The sequence below is a fragment of the Coregonus clupeaformis genome, chromosome 12, assembly GCF_020615455.1.
Source record: "Coregonus clupeaformis isolate EN_2021a chromosome 12, ASM2061545v1, whole genome shotgun sequence".
NCBI classification, from domain to species: domain Eukaryota; kingdom Metazoa; phylum Chordata; class Actinopteri; order Salmoniformes; family Salmonidae; genus Coregonus; species Coregonus clupeaformis.
The window spans coordinates 235,001-254,462 of NC_059203.1; the positions used below are offsets into that span (position 1 = coordinate 235,001).

General features: G+C 45.9%; 1 protein-coding gene across 1 annotated transcript in view; it reads left to right on the plus strand.

Annotated features, from left to right (window-relative positions):
* Nucleotides 1-19,251, plus strand: part of phf2 (PHD finger protein 2) — a 137,429-nt gene extending 118,178 nt beyond the window's left edge. The window contains exons 19-22 of the mRNA XM_045223648.1: nt 4,210-4,305; nt 9,043-9,152; nt 10,038-10,342; nt 17,441-19,251. Coding sequence (XP_045079583.1) covers nt 4,210-4,305; nt 9,043-9,152; nt 10,038-10,342; nt 17,441-17,528 — 599 coding nt within the window. The 3' untranslated portion in view covers nt 17,529-19,251. The remainder of the gene's footprint in view (nt 1-4,209; nt 4,306-9,042; nt 9,153-10,037; nt 10,343-17,440) is intronic.
* The last annotated feature ends 211 nt before the right edge of the window (nt 19,252-19,462 follow it).

Sequence of the window (19,462 nt, forward strand, 5' to 3'; positions counted from 1 at the left end):
AGAGATATGATACATTACCCATTAGAGAGATGATACATTATCCATTAGAGATATGATACATGTTCCATTAGAGATATGCTACATGTTCCATTAGAGAGATGATACATGTTCCATTAGAGATATGATACATGTTCCATTAGATATATGATACATTATCCATTAGAGATATGATACATTATCCATTAGAGATATTATCCATTAGAAATATTATACATGTTCCATTAGAGATATGATACATGATCCATTAGAGATATTATACATTATCCATTAGAGATATTATCCATTAGAGATATTATACATTATCCATTAGAGATATGATACATTATCCATTAGGGATATGATACATTGTCCATTAGAGATATGATACATGTTCCATTAGAGAGATGATACATTATCCATTAGAGATATGATACATTATCCATTAGAGATATGATACATGTTCCATTAGAGATATGATACATGTTCCATTGAGATATGATACATGTTCCATTAGATATATGATACATTATCCATTAGAGATATGATACATTATCCATTAGAGATATTATCCATTAGAGATATTATACATGTTCCATTAGAGATATGATACATGTTCCATTAGATATATGATACATTATCCATTAGAGATATGATACATTATCCATTAGAGATATTATCCATTAGAGATATTATACATGTTCCATTAGAGATATGATACATGATCCATTAGAGATATTATACATTATCCATTAGAGATATTATACATTATCCATTAGAGCTATTATCCATTAGAGATATTGTACATGTTCCATTAGAGATATGATACATGATCCATTAGAGATATTATACATTATCCATTAGAGATATGATACTTTATCCATTAGAGATATGATACATTATCCATTAGAGATATGATACATGTTCCATTAGAGATATGATACATTATCCATTAGAGATATGATACATTATCCATTAGAGATATGATACATGTTCATCTCACTAGCTGATGACTGTCAGGCCTAAAGACAGGTTCTTTAGAGCTGTTGAGAAGTCTTTTGGACCTAGACTTGGCACTCCGGTACCACTTGCCGTGCGGTAGCAGAGAGAACAGTCTATGACTAGGGTGGCTGGAGTCTTTGACAATTTTGAGGGCCTTCCTCTGACACCGCCTGGTATAGAGGTCCTGGATGGCAGGAAGCTTGGCCCCAGTGATGTACTGGGCCGTACGCACTACCCTCTGTACTGCCTTGCGGTCAGAGGCCGAGCAGTTGCCATACCAGGCGGTGATGCAACCAGTCAGGATGCTCTCGATGGTGCAGCTGTATAATTTTTTGAGGATCTGAGGACTCATGCCAAATCTTTTCAGTCTCCTGAGGGGGAATAGGCTTTGTCGTGCCCTCTTCACGACTGTCTTGGTGTGTTTGGACCATGATAGTTCGTTGGTAATGTGGACACCAAGGAACTTGAAGCTCTCAACCTGTTCCACTACAGCCCCTTCGATGAGAATGGGGGCGTGCTCAGTCCTCTTTTTTTTCCTGTAGTCCACAATCATCTCCTTTGTCTTGGTCACGTTGAGGGAGAGGTTGTTATCCTGGCACCACACGGCCAGGTCTCTGACCTCCTCCCTATAGGCTGTCTCATCGTTGTCGGTGATCAGGCCTACCACTGTTGTGTCGTCGGCAAACTTAATGATGGTGTTGGAGTCGTGCCTGGCCATGCAGTCATGGGTGAACAGAGAGTACAGGAGGGGGACTGAGCACGCACCCCTGAGGGGGCCCCCGTGTTGAGGATCAGTGTGGCAGATGTGTTGTTACCTACCCTTAACACCTGGGGGCGGCCCGTCAGGAAGTCCAGGATCCAGTTGCAGAGGGAGGTGTTTAGTCCCAGGATCCTTAGCTTAGTGATGTGCTTTGAGGGCACCATGGTGTTGAATGCTGAGCTGTAGTCAATGAATAGCATTCTCACATAGGTGTTCCTCTTGTCCAGGTGGGAAAGGGCAGTGTGGAGTGGAATAGAGATTGCATCATCTGTGGATCTGTTGGGGAGGTATGCATATTGGAGTGGGTCTAGGGTTTCTGGGATAATGGTGTTGATGTGAGCCATGACCAGCCTTTCAAAGCACTTCATGGCTACAGACGTGAGTGCTACGGGTCAGTAGACATTTAGGCAGGTTATCTTGGTGTCCTGGGTCTGTGACTGCAGCTAACTGTGTTCCTAGCTGAGAAGGTGGTTATATGGTCTGTGACTGAAGCTAACAGTGTTCCTAACTGAGACAGTGGTTAATGGCCTGTGACTGAAGCTTACTGTGTTCCAAGCTGAGACAGTGGTTAATGGCCTGTGACTGAAGCTTACTGTGTTCCAAGCTGAGACAGTGGTTATATGGTCTGTGACTGAAGCTTACTGCGTTCCAAGCTGAGACAGTGGTTATATGGTCTGTGACTGAAGCTCACTGTGTTCTAAGCTGAGACAGTGGTTATATGGTCTGTGACTGAAGCTTACTGTGTTCCAAGCTGAGACAGTGGTTATATGGTCTGTGACTGAAACGTACTGTGTTCCAAGCTGAGACAGTGGTTATATGGTCTGTGACTGAAACGTACTGTGTTCCAAGCTGAGACAGTGGTTATATGGTCTGTGACTGAAACGTACTGTGTTCCAAGCTGAGACAGTGGTTATATGGTCTGTGACTGAAGCTTACTGCGTTCCAAGCTGAGACAGTGGTTATATGGTCTGTGACTGAAGCTTACTGTGTTCCAAGCTGAGACAGTGGTTATATGGTCTGTGACTGAAGCTTACTGCGTTCCAAGCTGAGACAGTGGTTATATGGTCTGTGACTGAAGCTTACTGTGTTCCAAGCTGAGACAGTGGTTATATGGTCTGTGACTGAAGCTTACTGCGTTCCAAGCTGAGACAGTGGTTGTATGGTCTGTGACTGCAGAGTGGTGCAGTGCCCCTACCCTTCCCTCTACTCTGCTCTGCTAGCAGGTGTCTTTAAAACAGATTGAACTCTGTTGTATTAACATGTGGCTGCCTCAGTCTAATTGAAGCCAGGATAGATGACAGGGCTATGTGTTTAGGTCGCTCTGCCTCCTTTACGAACCTCTGCCCTTAAGTTGTGTCCTCCAGCTCTTCCAGATTGCCCTGTGTTCCCTGTGAGGCCTGTCCAACAACAGCACCATTGCCCCCCTCAGCCTGTTTAACTCACTTAGATATGTTGTTTTAAATACTTTCAGAATCCCAGAACTCTTAATTAGTCATTAGTGGCAGGAACGTTCTCATTCTAGAACCCCCCCAGTTATATTACCACCAGCCCAAGCTCTAGCAAGGTAGTGTTCTATGAGTTCTCACGGAATTCTCCTCGTCTGTAAACACCTCGTGATTTTTCTTGATCATTTAATTATCAAAAAGCAGAGTGTGTGCTCTTAACTGGTGGTGTTCAAAGAGCTAGGTGGAGGGAGGGAGGGAGGGAGGGAGGGAGGGAGGGAACAGCTGCTTCACAGCTGGAGAGAGAGAGAGCAGACATCATCCAGCATGTTGGTGTTAATGGAGGGGAAACCAAATACTGGAACAGGAATGCACATCATCATCATCATCCTCACATTAGCAATTAGATCGGTTGGCCTCTGCTATGTGATATCATTAGATAGAAATATGCCACTTTTAGAAAATGAAGAGAAGAAGGGAAGACTGACAGACAGACAGACAGACAGACAGACAGACAGACAGACAGACAGACAGACTGACAGACAGACTGACACAGACTGACAGACAGACAGACAGACAGACAGACTGTCAGTCAGTCACAGACAGTCAGTCAGTCAGTCAGTCAGCCAGCCAGTCAGTCAGTCAGTCAGTCAGTCAGCCAGCCAGCCAGCCAGCCAGCCAGCCAGCCAGCCAGCCAGCCAGTCAGTCAGTCAGTCAGTCAGTCAGTCAGCCAGCCAGCCAGCCAGCCAGCCAGCCAGCCAGCCAGCCAGCCAGTCAGTCAGTCAGTCAGTCAGTCAGTCAGTCAGTCAGTCAGTCAGTCAGTCAGTCAGTCAGTCAGTCAGTCAGTCAGTCAGTCAGTCAGTCAGTCAGTCAGTCAGTCAGCCAGCCAGCCAGCCAGCCAGCCAGCCAGCCAGCCAGCCAGCCAGCCAGCCAGTCAGTCAGTCGTCAGTCAGTCAGTCAGTCAGTCAGTCAGCCAGCCAGCCAGTGTGGGTCTATGAGTGTTAACTAACCAGTCGGTGTTTGTTCCAGTGTACCCGTCTCTGGAGTCTGAAGAGGATAACCCTGTCTTCAAATCCAGATCCAAGAAGAGGAAAGGTTCAGAGGACACTCCATACAGCCCCACAGGTACACTACACCTGTCACTACTACACCTGTCTCTACTACATTGTAGAGGAAAGATTCAGACACTCCTTATAAAGTGTTGGTCCCATGTTTCATGAGCTTAATTAAAAGATCCCAGACATTTCTCACAAATTTGGTGCACTAATTTGTTTACATCCCTGTTAGTGAGCATTTCTCATTTTCCAAGATAATCCATCTACCTGACAGGTGTGGCTTATCAAGAAGCTGATTAAACAGCATGATCATTCCACAGGTGCACCTTGTGCTTGGGGCAATAAAAGGCCACTCTAAAATGTGCAGTTTTGCCAAACAACACAATGCCACAGATGTCTCAAGTTTTGAGGGAGCGTACAATTGGCACACTGACTGCAGGAATGTCCACTAGAGCTGTTGCCAGATAATTTAATGTTAATTTCTCTACCATAAGCCGCTTCCAGTGTCGTTTTAGAGAATTTGGCAGTACGTCCAACCGGCCTCACATCCACAGACCCCATTCTCATCGACAGGGCTGCAGTGGAACAGGTTGAGAGCTTAAAGTTCCTTGGTGTCCACATCACCAACAAACTATCATGGTCCAAACACACCAAGACAGTCGTGAAGAGGGCACGACAAAGCCTATTCCCCCTCAGGAGACTGAAAAGATTTGGCATGAGTCCTCAGATCCTCAAAAAATTCTACAGCTGCACCATCGAGAGCATCCTGACTGGTTGCATCACCGCCTGGTATGGCAACTGCTCGGCCTCCGACCGCAAGGCAGTACAGATGTTTTATCTTGGGACAAAGCAAGAAACACTGGGATGTTTTATCATGGGACCAGCAAGAAACACTGGCATGTTTTATCATGGGACCAGCAAGAAACACTGGCATGTTTTATCATGGGACCAGCAAGAAACACTGGCATGTTTTATCATGGGACCAGCAAGAAACACTGGCATGTTTTATCATGGGACCAGCAAGAAACACTGGCATGTTTTATCATGGGACCAGCAAGAAACACTGGCATGTTTTATCATGGGACCAGCAAGAAACACTGGCATGTTTTATCATGGGACCAGCAAGAAACACTGGCATGTTTTATCATGGGACCAGCAAGAAACACTGGCTTGTTTTATCATCGGACCAGCAAGAAACACTGGCATGTTTTATCATGGGACCAGCAAGAAACACTGGCATGTTTTATCATGGGACCAGCAAGAAACACTGGCATGTTTTATCATGGGACCAGCTCTGCCAGCTGAATTTAAGAATCCACCACTTATTGTATATAGGAGAGGTCGCAATTTACGCGACAAATTGTTCCCTGCCAACTGCCAGCCAAATTGGTCCATGCCAACTGCCAGCCAAATTGGTCCATGCCAACTGCCAGCCAAATTGTTCCATGCAAACTGCCAGCCAAATTGTTCCCTGCCAACTGCCAGCCAAATTGTTCCATGCCAACTGCCAGCCAAATTGTTCCCTGCCAACTGCCAGCCAAATTGTTCCATACCAACTGCCAGCCAAATTGTTCCATGCCAACTGCCAGCCAAATTGTTCCCTGCCAACTGCCAGCCAAATTGTTCCATACCAACTGCCAGCCAAATTGTTCCATGCCAACTGCCAGCCAAATTGTTCCCTGCCAACTGCCAGCCAAATTGTTCCATGCCAACTGCCAGCCAAATTGTTCCATGCCAACTGCCAGCCACTAAAGAAAATGAGCCAGGCTCTGTTACGCCCTCTTCCGAATGGTAGCTATAAATGCAGAGGTTGCGCACAGTGCAACAACATGATGAAGTGTGAACATTCCTGCCACCCACATACAGGAAAACGGTTCCAAATAAAGGACATGATTAGGTGCTCCACCACCCCATGTTATCTACATGATTAAATGTCCATGTGGGCTGTGTCATGTAGGTAAAACCTCTCATTCTCTCAGACAGAATTAGTGAACATAAAAGTTCAATCGGGAGAAACGACAGGGATTATCCAGTCGCAGTACATTTTAATGACCTACAACATGACATTTCTACCTTTTACATTTTGTGGCAAAGAGAAAGTCAAGATATCAGACAGGGGAGGTGATATAAATAATACTGTTTTTGGATGTTCACCCTCCAGACATTATTCCCTAAATGTCTTAATGATGAAATGCCCATTTACATTCTAGTCATTTAGCAGATGCTCTTATACAGAGGTCTATGCTGTAGACCACTGGGCCGCTCGGGGAAGCCATGCATGCTCTTATCCAGAGGTCTATGCCGTAGACCACTGGGCCGCTCGGGAAAGCCATGCATGCTCTTATCCAGAGGTCTATGCCGTAGACCACCGCTCGGGGAAGCCATGCATGCTCTTATCCAGAGGTCTATGCCGTAGACCACTGCGCCGCTCGGGGAAGCCATGCATGCTCTTATCCAGAGGTCTATGCCGTAGACCACCGCTCGGGGAAGCCATGCATGCTCTTATCCAGAGGTCTATGCCGTAGACCACTGGGCCGCTCGGGGAAGCCACGCATGCTCTTATCCAGAGGTCTATGCCGTAGACCACTGGGCCGCTCGGGGAAGCCATGCATGCTCTTATCCAGAGGTCTATGCCGTAGACCACCGCTCGGGGAAGCCATGCATGCTCTTATCCAGAGGTCTATGCCGTAGACCACTGCGCCGCTCGGGGAAGCCATGCATGCTCTTATCCAGAGGTCTATGCCGTAGACCACCGCTCGGGAAGCCATGCATGCTCTTATCCAGAGGTCTATGCCGTAGACCACTGGGCCGCTCGGGGAAGCCACGCATGCTCTTATCCAGAGGTCTATGCCGTAGACCACTGCGCCGCTCGGGGAAGCCATGCATGCTCTTATCCAGAGGTCTATGCCGTAGACCACCGCTCGGGGAAGCCATGCATGCTCTTATCCAGAGGTCTATGCCGTAGACCACTGGGCCGCTCGGGGAAGCCATGCATGCTCTTATCCAGAGGTCTATGCCGTAGACCACTGGGCCGCTCGGGGAAGCCATGCATGCTCTTATCCAGAGGTCTATGCCGTAGACCACTGGGCCGCTCGGGGAAGCCATGCATGCTCTTATCCAGAGGTCTATGCCGTAGACCACTGGGCCGCTCGGGAAGCCATGCATGCTCTTATCCAGAGGTCTATGCCGTGAGACCACTGGGCCGCTCGGGGAAGCCATGCATGCTCTTATCCAGAGGTCTATGCCGTAGACCACTGGGCCGCTCGGGGAAGCCATGCATGCTCTTATCCAGAGGTCTATGCCGTAGACCACTGGGCCGCTCGGGGAAGCCATGCATGCTCTTATCCAGAGGTCTATGCCGTAGACCACTGGGCCGCTCGGGGAAGCCATGCATGCTCTTATCCAGAGGTCTATGCCGTAGACCACCGCTCGGGGAAGCCATGCATGCTCTTATCCAGAGGTCTATGCCGTAGACCACTGCTCCGCTCGGGGAAGCCATGCATGTCATGGTGGAAATGTGAACATGAGTTAATGCCGCCACTTCAGATGACTCTGACGTTTTTTGTCTTTCACGGTAGCCAATGATTTATGAAAGCTTACTTGATAGGTCAATGTCCTCATTGTGGTTTTACAGACGTGTTTAATACGTTTTATGTACACACTGTATTAGAATACTTAAGAAATGCACATTGTTATATTTGGTAACGCTTGCTTATTTTCCCTCGACTCCAACCCCATGTGGGTGGAGCAATGTCCACATAAGGGTGGAAATTATAAACACTCTGACGAAGGCCTTGAGGCCGATAAGTAAAGCTTATTAAAGAGCAGTGATACTATCAAGAGCAGTGATACCAGCAAGAGCAGTGATACCAGCAAGAGCAGTGATACCATCAAGAGCAGTGATACCATCAAGAGCAGTGATACCAGCAAGAGCAGTGATACCATCAAGAGCAGTGATACTAGCAAGAGCAGTGATACCAGCAAGAGCAGTGATACCATCAAGAGCAGTGATACTAGCAAGAGCAGTGATACCATCAAGAGCTGTGGTACTATCAAGAGCAGTGATACCATCAAGAGCAGTGATACTAGCAAGACAAGAGCAGTGATACTAGCAAGAGCAGTGATACCATCAAGAGCAGTGATACTATCAAGACAAGAGCAGTGATACTAGCAAGAGCAGTGATACCATCAAGAGCATTGATACCATCAAGAGCAGTGATACCAGCAAGAGCAGTGATACCATCAAGAGCAGTGATACCATCAAGAGCAGTGATACTAGCAAGAGCAGTGATACTATCAAGAGCAGTGATACCATCAAGAGCAGTGATACCAGCAAGAGCAGTGATACCATCAAGAGCAGCGATACTAGCAAGAGCAGTGATACCATCAAGAGCAGTGATACTAGCAAGAGCAGTGATACCATCAAGAGCAGTGATACCATCAAGAGCAGTGATACCATCAAGAGCAGTGATACCATCAAGAGCAGTGTGCAGATTTCTTCTTCTTTCTCATCTTATTCAACTGTTACCATGGCACCTGCAACAAAGAAGGTTAAATGTGCGAGTGCCTTTTGAATTGTGTAGGTATCTGTGACCATTAGATTCATATCTGTATTCCTAGTCATATGAAATCCATAGATTAGGGCCTAATGAATATCTTTGAATTGACTGATTTCCTCATATAAACTGTAACTCAGTAAAGTCTTTGAAATTGTTGCATGTTGCGTTTATGTTTTTGTTCAGTATAGATGATGTGAATGTGTTGTCTGAGCTGTGAAGTGAGTGTTATGCTGTCTCTGTGGTTGCAGCGCGTGTCGGTCCCTCTGTGCTTCGTCAGGCGAGGCCGGCCAGAGAAGGAGCGCGAGTAGCATCAATAGAGACAGGACTGGCGGCTGCCGCAGCCAAACTCTCACACCAGGTTAGTTGGGAAGAGCTTGCTCAAAGAATAGCCTAAAAAAAAGTGACACACTCGTCTCTCCACTTCTCTCTATATTGACTTCACTTATTCCTTTCAGCTCCAAGTGGAGCAGCATCTCCTCAGGGTTAGGGTTATGTTCCTCTAGTCATCTCTCCTCAGGGTTAGGGTTATGTTCCTCTAGTCATCTCTCCTCAGGGTTAGGGTTATGTTCCTCTAGTCATCTCTCCTCAGGGTTAGGGTTATGTTCCTCTAGTCATCTCTCCTCAGGGTTAGGGTTATGTTCCTCTAGTCATCTCTCCTCAGGGTTAGGGTTATGTTCCTCTAGTCATCTCTCCTCAGGGTTAGGGTTATGTTCCTCTAGTCATCTCTCCTCAGGGTTAGGGTTATGTTCCTCTAGTCATCTCTCCTCAGGGTTAGGGTTATGTTCCTCTAGTCATCTCTCCTCAGGGTTAGGGTTATGTTCCTCTAGTCATCTCTCCTCAGGGTTAGGGTTATGTTCCTCTAGTCATCTCTCCTCAGGGTTAGGGTTATGTTCCTCTAGTCATCTCTCCTCAGGGTTAGGGTTATGTTCCTCTAGTCATCTCTCCTCAGGGTTAGGGTTATGTTCCTCTAGTCATCTCTCCTCAGGGTTAGGGTTATGTTCCTCTAGTCATCTCCTCAGGGTTAGGGTTATGTTCCTCTAGTCATCTCTCCTCAGGGTTAGGGTTATGTTCCTCTAGTCATCTCACCTCAGGGTTAGGGTTATGTTCCTCTAGTCATCTCTCCTCAGGGTTAGGGTTATGTTCCTCTAGTCATCTCTCCTCAGGGTTAGGGTTATGTTCCTCTAGTCATCTCTCCTCAGGGTTAGGGTTATGGGGTTCTGTGTTAATATTTGTTTTCTCCCAGAAGGAGCAGCAGAAGACCAAGAAAAAGCAGAAGAGCACCAAAAAGAAGAAGAAGCCCCCTGCTGCCGTGAGGGAGGAGGAGGAAGATGAGGAACCAGCGAGGAAGCTGAGCAGGGACAGCAGTTCTCCAGAGCCAGATGCGGGCCGGGACTCAGAGCCAGGCCAGACCGACCACGAGTACTCCTCTGGGGCAGGAGGGAAGCAGGCTGGGGGGCCCCAGCCCATGGCCCCTGGAGTCTTCCTTACACAGAGACGACCCTCCACATTTTCATCATCTCACAACAATAACAACAACACAGCCAAGGGGGAGCGAGGAGCCGGAGGAGGAGGAGGAGGAGGAGGAGGAGCCGGAGGAGGAGCCGGAGGAGGAGCAGGAGGAGGAGCCGGAGGAGGAGCCGGAGGAGGAGCCGGAGGAGGAGCAGGAGGAGTAGGAAAGGGCGATGCAAAAGGCGAAGGTAAGTGATTTCATCCACTGTGAAATACCACACATGCATTCCATACTGTTGGTTGGTGTGGTAACATTCAGTAAAGATCCTTTCAAGTTATTTATGCCTCACGCCTAACAAGATTTCCTGTTGCTTTCCATTGTTACTAAATGGTCCTTCTAGCCGGATAGACCGGGGACGATTTACCAATGTACACTGGTGCCCCTACTATATACTCAGGGCTCCTGAGAGGCGCAGCGGTCTAAGGCACTGTATCTCAGTGCTTGAGGCGTCACTACAGACCCTGGTTCGATTCCAGGCTGTATCACAATCCGGCCGTGATTGGGAGTCCCATAGGGCGGCGCACAATTGGCCCAGCGTCGTCCGGGTTTGGCCGGTGTAGGCCGTCATTGTAAATAAGAATTTGTTCTTAACTGACTTGCCTAGTTAAATAAAAAATAACAATATATATATATATACACTGGTGCTCCTACTATATACAGAGCATTCAGAAAGTATTCAGACCCCTTGACCTTTTCCACATTGTTACTTTACAGCCTTATTCTAAAATGGATTAAATAAAAAAATGTCCTTATCAATCTACACACAATACACCATAACGACAAAGCAGAAACTGGTTTCTATTTATTTGTGCAAATGTATTAAAAATAAAAAACAGAAATACTTTATTTACATAAGTATTCAGACCCTTTGCTGTGAAACTCAAAATTGAGCTCAGGTGCATCCTGTTTCCACTGATCATCCTTGAGATGTTTCTACAACTTGATTGGAGTCCACCCGTGGAAATGCACACACCTGTCTATATAAGGTCCCACAGTTGACAGTGCATGTCAGAGCAAAAACCAAGCCATGAGGTCGAAGGAATTGTCCGTAGAGCTCCGAGACAGGATTGTGTCGAGGCACAGATCTGGGGAAGGGTACCAAAACATTTCTGCAGCATTGAAGGTCCCCAAGAACACAGTGGCCTCCATCATTCTTAAATGGAAGAAGTTTGGAACAACCAAGACTCTTCCTAGACCTGGCTGCCCGGCCAAACTGAGCAATGGGGGGAGAAGGGCCTTGGTCAGGGAGGTGACCAAGAACCCGATGGTCACTCTGACAGAGCTCCAGAGTTCCTCTGTGGAGATGGGAGAACCTTCCTGAAGGACAACCATCTCTGCAGCACTCCACCAATCAGGCCTTTATTAGTGGCCAGACGGAAGCCACTCCTCAGTTAAAGGCAAATGACAGCCCTCTCGGACTCTCAGACCATGAGAAACAAGATTCTCTACTCTGATAAAACCAAGATTGAACTCTTTGGCCTGGAAGCCAAGTCTGGAGGAAACCTAGCACCATCCCTATTGTGAAGCATGGTAGTGGCAGCGTCATGCTGTGGGGATGCAAAGTACAGAGAGATCCTTGATGAAAACCTGCTCCAGAGCGCTCAGGACCTCAGACTGGGGCGAAGGTTCACCTTCCAACATGAGAACGACCCTAAGTACACAGCCAAGACAACGCAGGAGTGGCTTCGGGAAAAGTCTGAATGTCCTTGAGTGGGCGAGCCAGGACTTGAACCCGATCTAACCTCTCTGGAGAGACCTAAAAATAGCTGTGCCGCTACGCTCCCCATCCAACCTGACAAAGTTTGAGAGGATCTGCAGAGAATTATGGGAGAAACTCCCCAAATACAGGTGTGCCAAGCTTGTAGCGTCATACCCAAGAAGACTTGAGGCTGTAATCGCTGCCAAAGGTGCTTCAACTAAGTACTGAGTAAAGGGTCTGAATACTTATGTAAATGTATTATTTCCATTTTTTATTTTTAATAAATTAGCATAAATGTTTAAAAACCTGTTTTTGATTTGTCATTATGGGGTATTGTGTGTAGATTGATGAGGAATACAAACAATTTAATCCATTTTAGAATAAGGCTGTAACGTAACAAAATGTGGAAAAAGTCAAGGGGTCTGAATACTTTCCAAATGCACTGGTGCCCCTACTACACTGCTCAAAAAATAAAGGGAACACTTAAACAACACAATGTAACTCCAAGTCAATCACACTTCTGTGAAATCAAACTGTCCACTTAGGAAGCAACACTGATTGACAATACATGTCACATGCTGTTGTGCAAATGGACTAGACAACAGGTGGACATTATAGGCAATTAGCAAGACACCCCCAATAAAGGACTGGTTTTGCAGGTGGTGACCACAGACCACTTCTCAGTTCCTATGCTTCCTGGCTGATGTTTTGGTCACTTTTGAATGCTGGCAGTGCTTTCACTCTAGTGGTAGCATGAGACGGAGTTTACAACCCACACAAGTGGCTCAGGTAGTGCAGCTCATCCAGGATGGCACATCAATGCGAGCTGTGGCAAGATGGTTTACTGTGTCTGTCAGCGTAGTGTCCAGAGCATGGAGGCGCTACCAGGAGACAGGCCAGTACATCAGGAGACGTGGAGGAGGCCGTAGGATGGCAACAACCCAGCAGCAGGACTGCTACCTCCGCCTTTGTGCAAGGAGGAGCAGGAGGAGCACTGCCAGAGCCCTGCAAAATGACCTCCAGCAGGCCACAAATGTGCATATGTCTGCTCAAACGGTCAGAAACAGACTCCATGAGGGTGGTATGAGGGCCCGACGTCCACAGGTGGGGGTTGTGCTTACAGCCCAACACCGTGCAGGACGTTTGGCATTTGCCAGAGAACACCAAGATTGGCAAATTCGCCACTGGCGCCCTGTGCTCTTCACAGATGAAAGCAGGTTCACACTGAGCACATGTGACAGACGTGACAGAGTCTGGAAACGCCGTGGAGAACGTTCTGCTGCCTGCAACATCCTCCAGCATGACCGGTTTGGCGGTGGGTCAGTCATGGTGTGGGGTGGCATTTCTTTGGGGGGCCGCACAGCCCTCCATGTGCTCGCCAGAGGTAGCCTGACTGCCATTAGGTACCGAGATGAGATCCTCAGACCCCTTGTGAGAACATATGCTGGTGCGGTTGGCCCTGGGTTCCTCCTAATGCAAGACAATGCTAGACCTCATGTGGCTGGAGTGTGTCAGCAGTTCCTGCAAGAGGAAGGCGTTGATGCTATGGACTGGCCCACCCGTTCCCAAGACCTGAATCCAATTGAGCACATCTGGGACATCTTGTCTCGCTCCATCCACCAACGCCACGTTGCACCACAGACTGTCCAGGAGTTGGCGGATGCTTTAGTCCAGGTCTGGGAGGAGAGTCCTCAGGAGACCATCCGCCACCTCATCAGGAGCATGCCCAGGCGTTGTAGGGAGGTCATACAGGCACGTGGAGGCCACACACACTACTGAGCCTCAGTTTGACTTGTTTTAAGGACATTACATCAAAGAGGGATCAGCCTGTAGTGTGGTTTTCCACTTTAATTTTGAGGGTGACTCCAAATCCAGACCTCCATGGGTTGATAAATTTGATTTCCATTGATAATTTTTGTGTGATTTTGTTGTCAGCACATTCAACTATGTAAATAAAAAAGTATTTAATAACATTATTTCATTCATTCAGATCTAGGATGTGTTATTTTAGTGTTTCCTTAATTTTTTTGAGCAGTGTATATACACTGGTGCCCCTATTATATACACTGGTGCCCCTACTATATACACTGGTGCCCCTACTATATACACTGGTGCCCCTACTATATACACTGGTATCCCTACTATATACACTGGTGCCCCTACTATATACACTGGTGCCCCTACTATATACACTGGTGCCCCTACTATATACACTGGTGCCCCTACTATATACACTGGTGCCCCTATTATATACACTGGTGCCCCTACTATATACACTGGTGCCCCTATTATATACAATGGTGCCCCTACTATATACACTGGTGCCCCTACTATATACACTGGTGCCCCTACTATATACACTGGTGCCCCTACTATATACACTGGTGCCCCTACTATATACACTGGTGCCCCTACTATATACACTGGTGCCCCTATTATATACACTGGTGCCCCTACTATATACACTGGTGTCTCTATTATATACACTGTTGCCTCTATTATATACACTGGTGCCCCTATTATATACACTGGGGCCCATTTTATATACACTGGTGCCCCTACTATATCATATACACTGGTGCCCCTACTATATACCCTGGTGCCCCTACTATATACACTGGTGCCCCTATTATATACACTGGTGCCCCTATTATATGCACTGGTGCCCCTACTATATACACTGGTGCCCCTACTATATACACTGGTGCCCCTACTATATTATATACACTGGTGCCCCTACTATATACACTGGTGCCCCTACTATATACACTGGTACCCCTACTATATACACTGGTGCCCCTACTATATACCCTGGTGCCCCTACTATATACACTGGTGCCCCTATTATATACACTGGTGCCCCTATTATATGCACTGGTGCCCCTACTATATACACTGGTGCCCCTACTATATTATATACACTGGTGCCCCTACTATATTATATACACTGGTGCCCCTACTATATACACTGGTGCCCCTAATAATTTATAATAATTAATTAGTCATTTAGCAGACGCTCTTATCCAGAGCGACTTACAGGAGCAATTAGGGTTAAGTGCCTTGCTCAAGGGCACCGACAGATTTTTCACCTAATCGGCTCGGGGATTAGAACCAGCGACCTTTCGGTTACTGGCACAACGCTCTTACCCACTAAGCTACCTGCCGCCCTACTATATACACTGGTGCCCTTACTATATACACTGGTGCCCCTACTATATACCCTGGTGCCCCTACTATATACACTGGTGCCCCTACTATATACCCTGTCACCCCTACTATATACACTGGTGCCCCTACTATATTATATACACTGGTGCCCCTACTATATACACTGGTGCCCCTACTATATACACTGGTGCCCCTATTATATACACGGGTGCCCCTACTATATACACTGGTTCCCCTACTATATACACTGGTGCCCCTACTATATACACTGGTGCCCCTACTATATACACTGGTGCCCCTACTATATACAATGGTGCCCCTACTATATACACTGGTGCCCCTACTATATTATATACACTGGTGCCCCTACTATATACACTGGTACCCCTACTATATACACTGGTGCCCCTACTATATACACTGGTGCCCCTACTATATACCCTGGTGCCCCTACTATATACACTGGTGCCCCTATTATATACACTGGTGCCCCTATTATATGCACTGGTGCCCCTACTATATACACTGGTGCCCCTACTATATACACTGGTTCCCCTACTATATTATATACACTGGTGCCCCTACTATATACACTGGTGCTCCTACTATATACACTGGTGCCCCTACTATATACACTGGTGCCCCTACTATATTATATACACTGGTGCCCCTACTATATACACTGGTGCCCCTACTATATACACTGGTACCCCTACTATATACACTGGTGCCCCTACTATATACACTTGTTCCCCTACTATATACACTGGTGCCCCTACTATATACACTGGTGCCCCTACTATATACCCTGGTGCCCCTACTATATACACTGGTGCCCCTATTATATACACTGGTGCCCCTATTATATGCACTGGTGCCCCTACTATATACACTGGTGCCCCTACTATATACACTGGTTCCCCTACTATATTATATACACTGGTGCCCCTACTATATACACTGGTGCTCCTACTATATACACTGGTGCCCCTACTATATACACTGGTGCCCCTACTATATTATATACACTGGTGCCCCTATTATATACACTGGTGCCCCTACTATATACCCTGGTGCCCCTACTATATACACTGGTGCCCCTACTATATACACTGGTGCCCCTACTATATACACTGGTACCCCTACTATATACACTGGTGCCCCTACTATATACACTTGTTCCCCTACTATATACACTGGTGCCCCTACTATATACACTGGTGCCCCTACTATATACACTGGTGCCCCTACTATATACCCTGTCACCCCTACTATATACACTGGTGCCCCTACTATATACACTGGTGCCCCTACTATATACCCTGTCGCCCCTACTATATACACTGGTGCCCCTACTATATACACTGGTGCCCCTACTATATACACTGGTGCCCCTACTATATACACTGGTACCCCTACTATATACACTGGTGCCCCTACTATATACACTTGTTCCCCTACTATATACACTGGTGCCCCTACTATATACACTGGTGCCCCTACTATATACACTGGTGCCCCTACTATATACCCTGTCACCCCTACTATATACACTGGTGCCCCTACTATATACACTGGTGCCCCTACTATATACCCTGTCGCCCCTACTATATACACTGGTGCCCCTACTATATACACTGGTGCCCCTACTATATACACTGGTGCCCCTACTATATACACTGGTGCCCCTATTATATACACTGGTGCCCCTACTATATACAATGGTGCCCCTATTATATACACTGGTGCCCCTCTTATATACACTGGTGCCCCTACTATATACACTGGTGCCCCTACTATATACCCTGTCACCCCTACTATATACATTGGTACCCCTACTATATACACTGGTGCCCCTACTATATACACTGGTGCCCCTACTATATACACTGGTGCCCCTACTATATACACTGGTGCCCCTACTCTATACACTGGTGCCCCTACTATATACACTGGTGCCCCTACTATATACACTGGTGCCCCTACTATATACACTGGTGCCCCTATTATATACACTGGTGCCCCTACTATATACACTGGTGCCCCTACTATTTACCCTGTCACCCCTACTATATACACTGGTGCCCCTATTATATACACTGGTGCCCCTACTATATACACTGGTGCCCCTACTATTTACCCTGTCACCCCTACTATATACACTTGTGCCCCCATTTTTCACATCCACATTGTACTAATCAATGGAAGAGATAGTTGCTGTTGAAGGTGTGTATAACTCTTTCTGCTCTCTGTCTCTCTCCCCCACAGCGAAGCGGCTAAAGAAAGGAATGGCGACGGCCAAACAGAGACTGGGAAAGATCCTGAAGATCCACCGTAACGGGAAGCTCCTCCTGTAACAGGAAGTGACTCACTGAGGAGCACTGCCATTGGCTCCTGCAGTACTATTAGCCTATGAACTGGCCCCGTTTCCATCTCCTTTCCTTTGATTTGGTGCTGGGCTGACAGACAGACTGAAACAGTCAACGTGGGTTTTGCCTCTACTTAAAGTGTACAGAATACTTGCTAGAAATATTTTTAAATAAAAATGTGTCATTTTACTACAGTCTGTTTATCAGGGGGTCGCTACGCTAGAGTTCAACTAGGCCTGCGGTCCAAATGGCACCCTATCCCCCTACATCGTGCACTGGTCACCAATAGGGTCCTGGTCAAAGTAGTGCACTATATAGGGAATAGTGTGCCGCTTTGGGACTAAGGCTAGAAGTACATTGCAGTCATTCCAGGACCCTGAAAGTATCCCCTGTTGCTTTCTGTCCTCCCCAGACCAGACCTAACCTGAAATACAGTGTGTTTGTGCTAACATTCCACCCCAAACATGTTAGGCACGACAAGGAGTGGAATGTTAGCACAAACAGACTGTATTTCTCCACGCTAGACCCAGACCTTCACTAGATACATTCGCCTCCACGCTATTCCTTTGTTTGCTAAGCACTATCAGTTATGATATTTATTGTCTTAATATAATGTTTCATGTCATAGAGAGGAAAGACAAAGGAAGGCCCTTTATGAAACAATTGAAGGGATTTTCATAGTAATGTCAGATGCCAATATGATGATGGTTCCAGTGTTCAACCGGATGTCTCTGGTAGTTTGAACGTTTAAAAAAAAAGAAACACAATAAGGAATGGTGTCTTTCTTTGAACTCATGTTTTCACACCCAAACAGACATATCAGCATTATTATAGACCCATATGAATTGGCTACTTAAAGACAGTAAACACATAATAACCAACTGTGTAATATTGTTCTAAATAAGCACACACAGTATATGACCTCAGCTGACAGTCACAGTAAATTATCTTCAAAGTGATATAATGTGGTATCATTGTCATGCATTATTTAATAAGGATTACTTTGGTGTTTACATATTAATATCCCCTAATCTAACAATGACTGTATTGCCAGTAAATTAAAACTATTTACTGTATTCCAAATGGCACCCTATCCCCTATGTAGTGGACAACTTTTGACCAGGGCCCATATCTAACTAAAGGAGGATTGTGACATTATTAAAACACTAATGATGGGACCTGGAGACCCAATGATAATGATATAAATCCCATGTATTATTATTGTTATGGTGATTATAATGACTGGCCTCATCCATCTCTCGCTTTGTGGCTACATGGGGGTACTTTCACTCTTCTGTTGGGTTTAAGGCAGCAACATAACCTACACCTCTGAAATATGCATTGTTTCTATGGATTATTATTCACAGTACAGTATGTAGAATGTAGCTTGTACATAGCCTTTTACATGAATACTTTTTGTATCCTTTTTTTCTCCCTTAATAATTCATTATTATACATTTTTACTAGTTTTTTATTATAAACAAAATATATGTGAATATATAGACATTAGTCCTTTTGATTTGATTAGACACGTTAGTTTTATGTTTGTTTTTAACCATTGTTTATTTGTTATTAGACTAAGGTGTTGCCTGGAAAACAACTGAAGAACAACATAACATGAATTGTCATATGGCCTTACATTACATTACTACATACACACAGCTACATTACATTACATTACTACATACACACATCTACATTACATTACTACATACACACAGCTACATTACATTACTACATACACACAGCTACATTACATTACATTACATACACACAGCTACATTACATTACTACATACACACAGCTACATTACATTACTACATACACACAGCTACATTACATTACTACATACACACAGCTACATTACATTACTACATACACACAGCTACATTACATTACTACATACACACAGCTACATTACA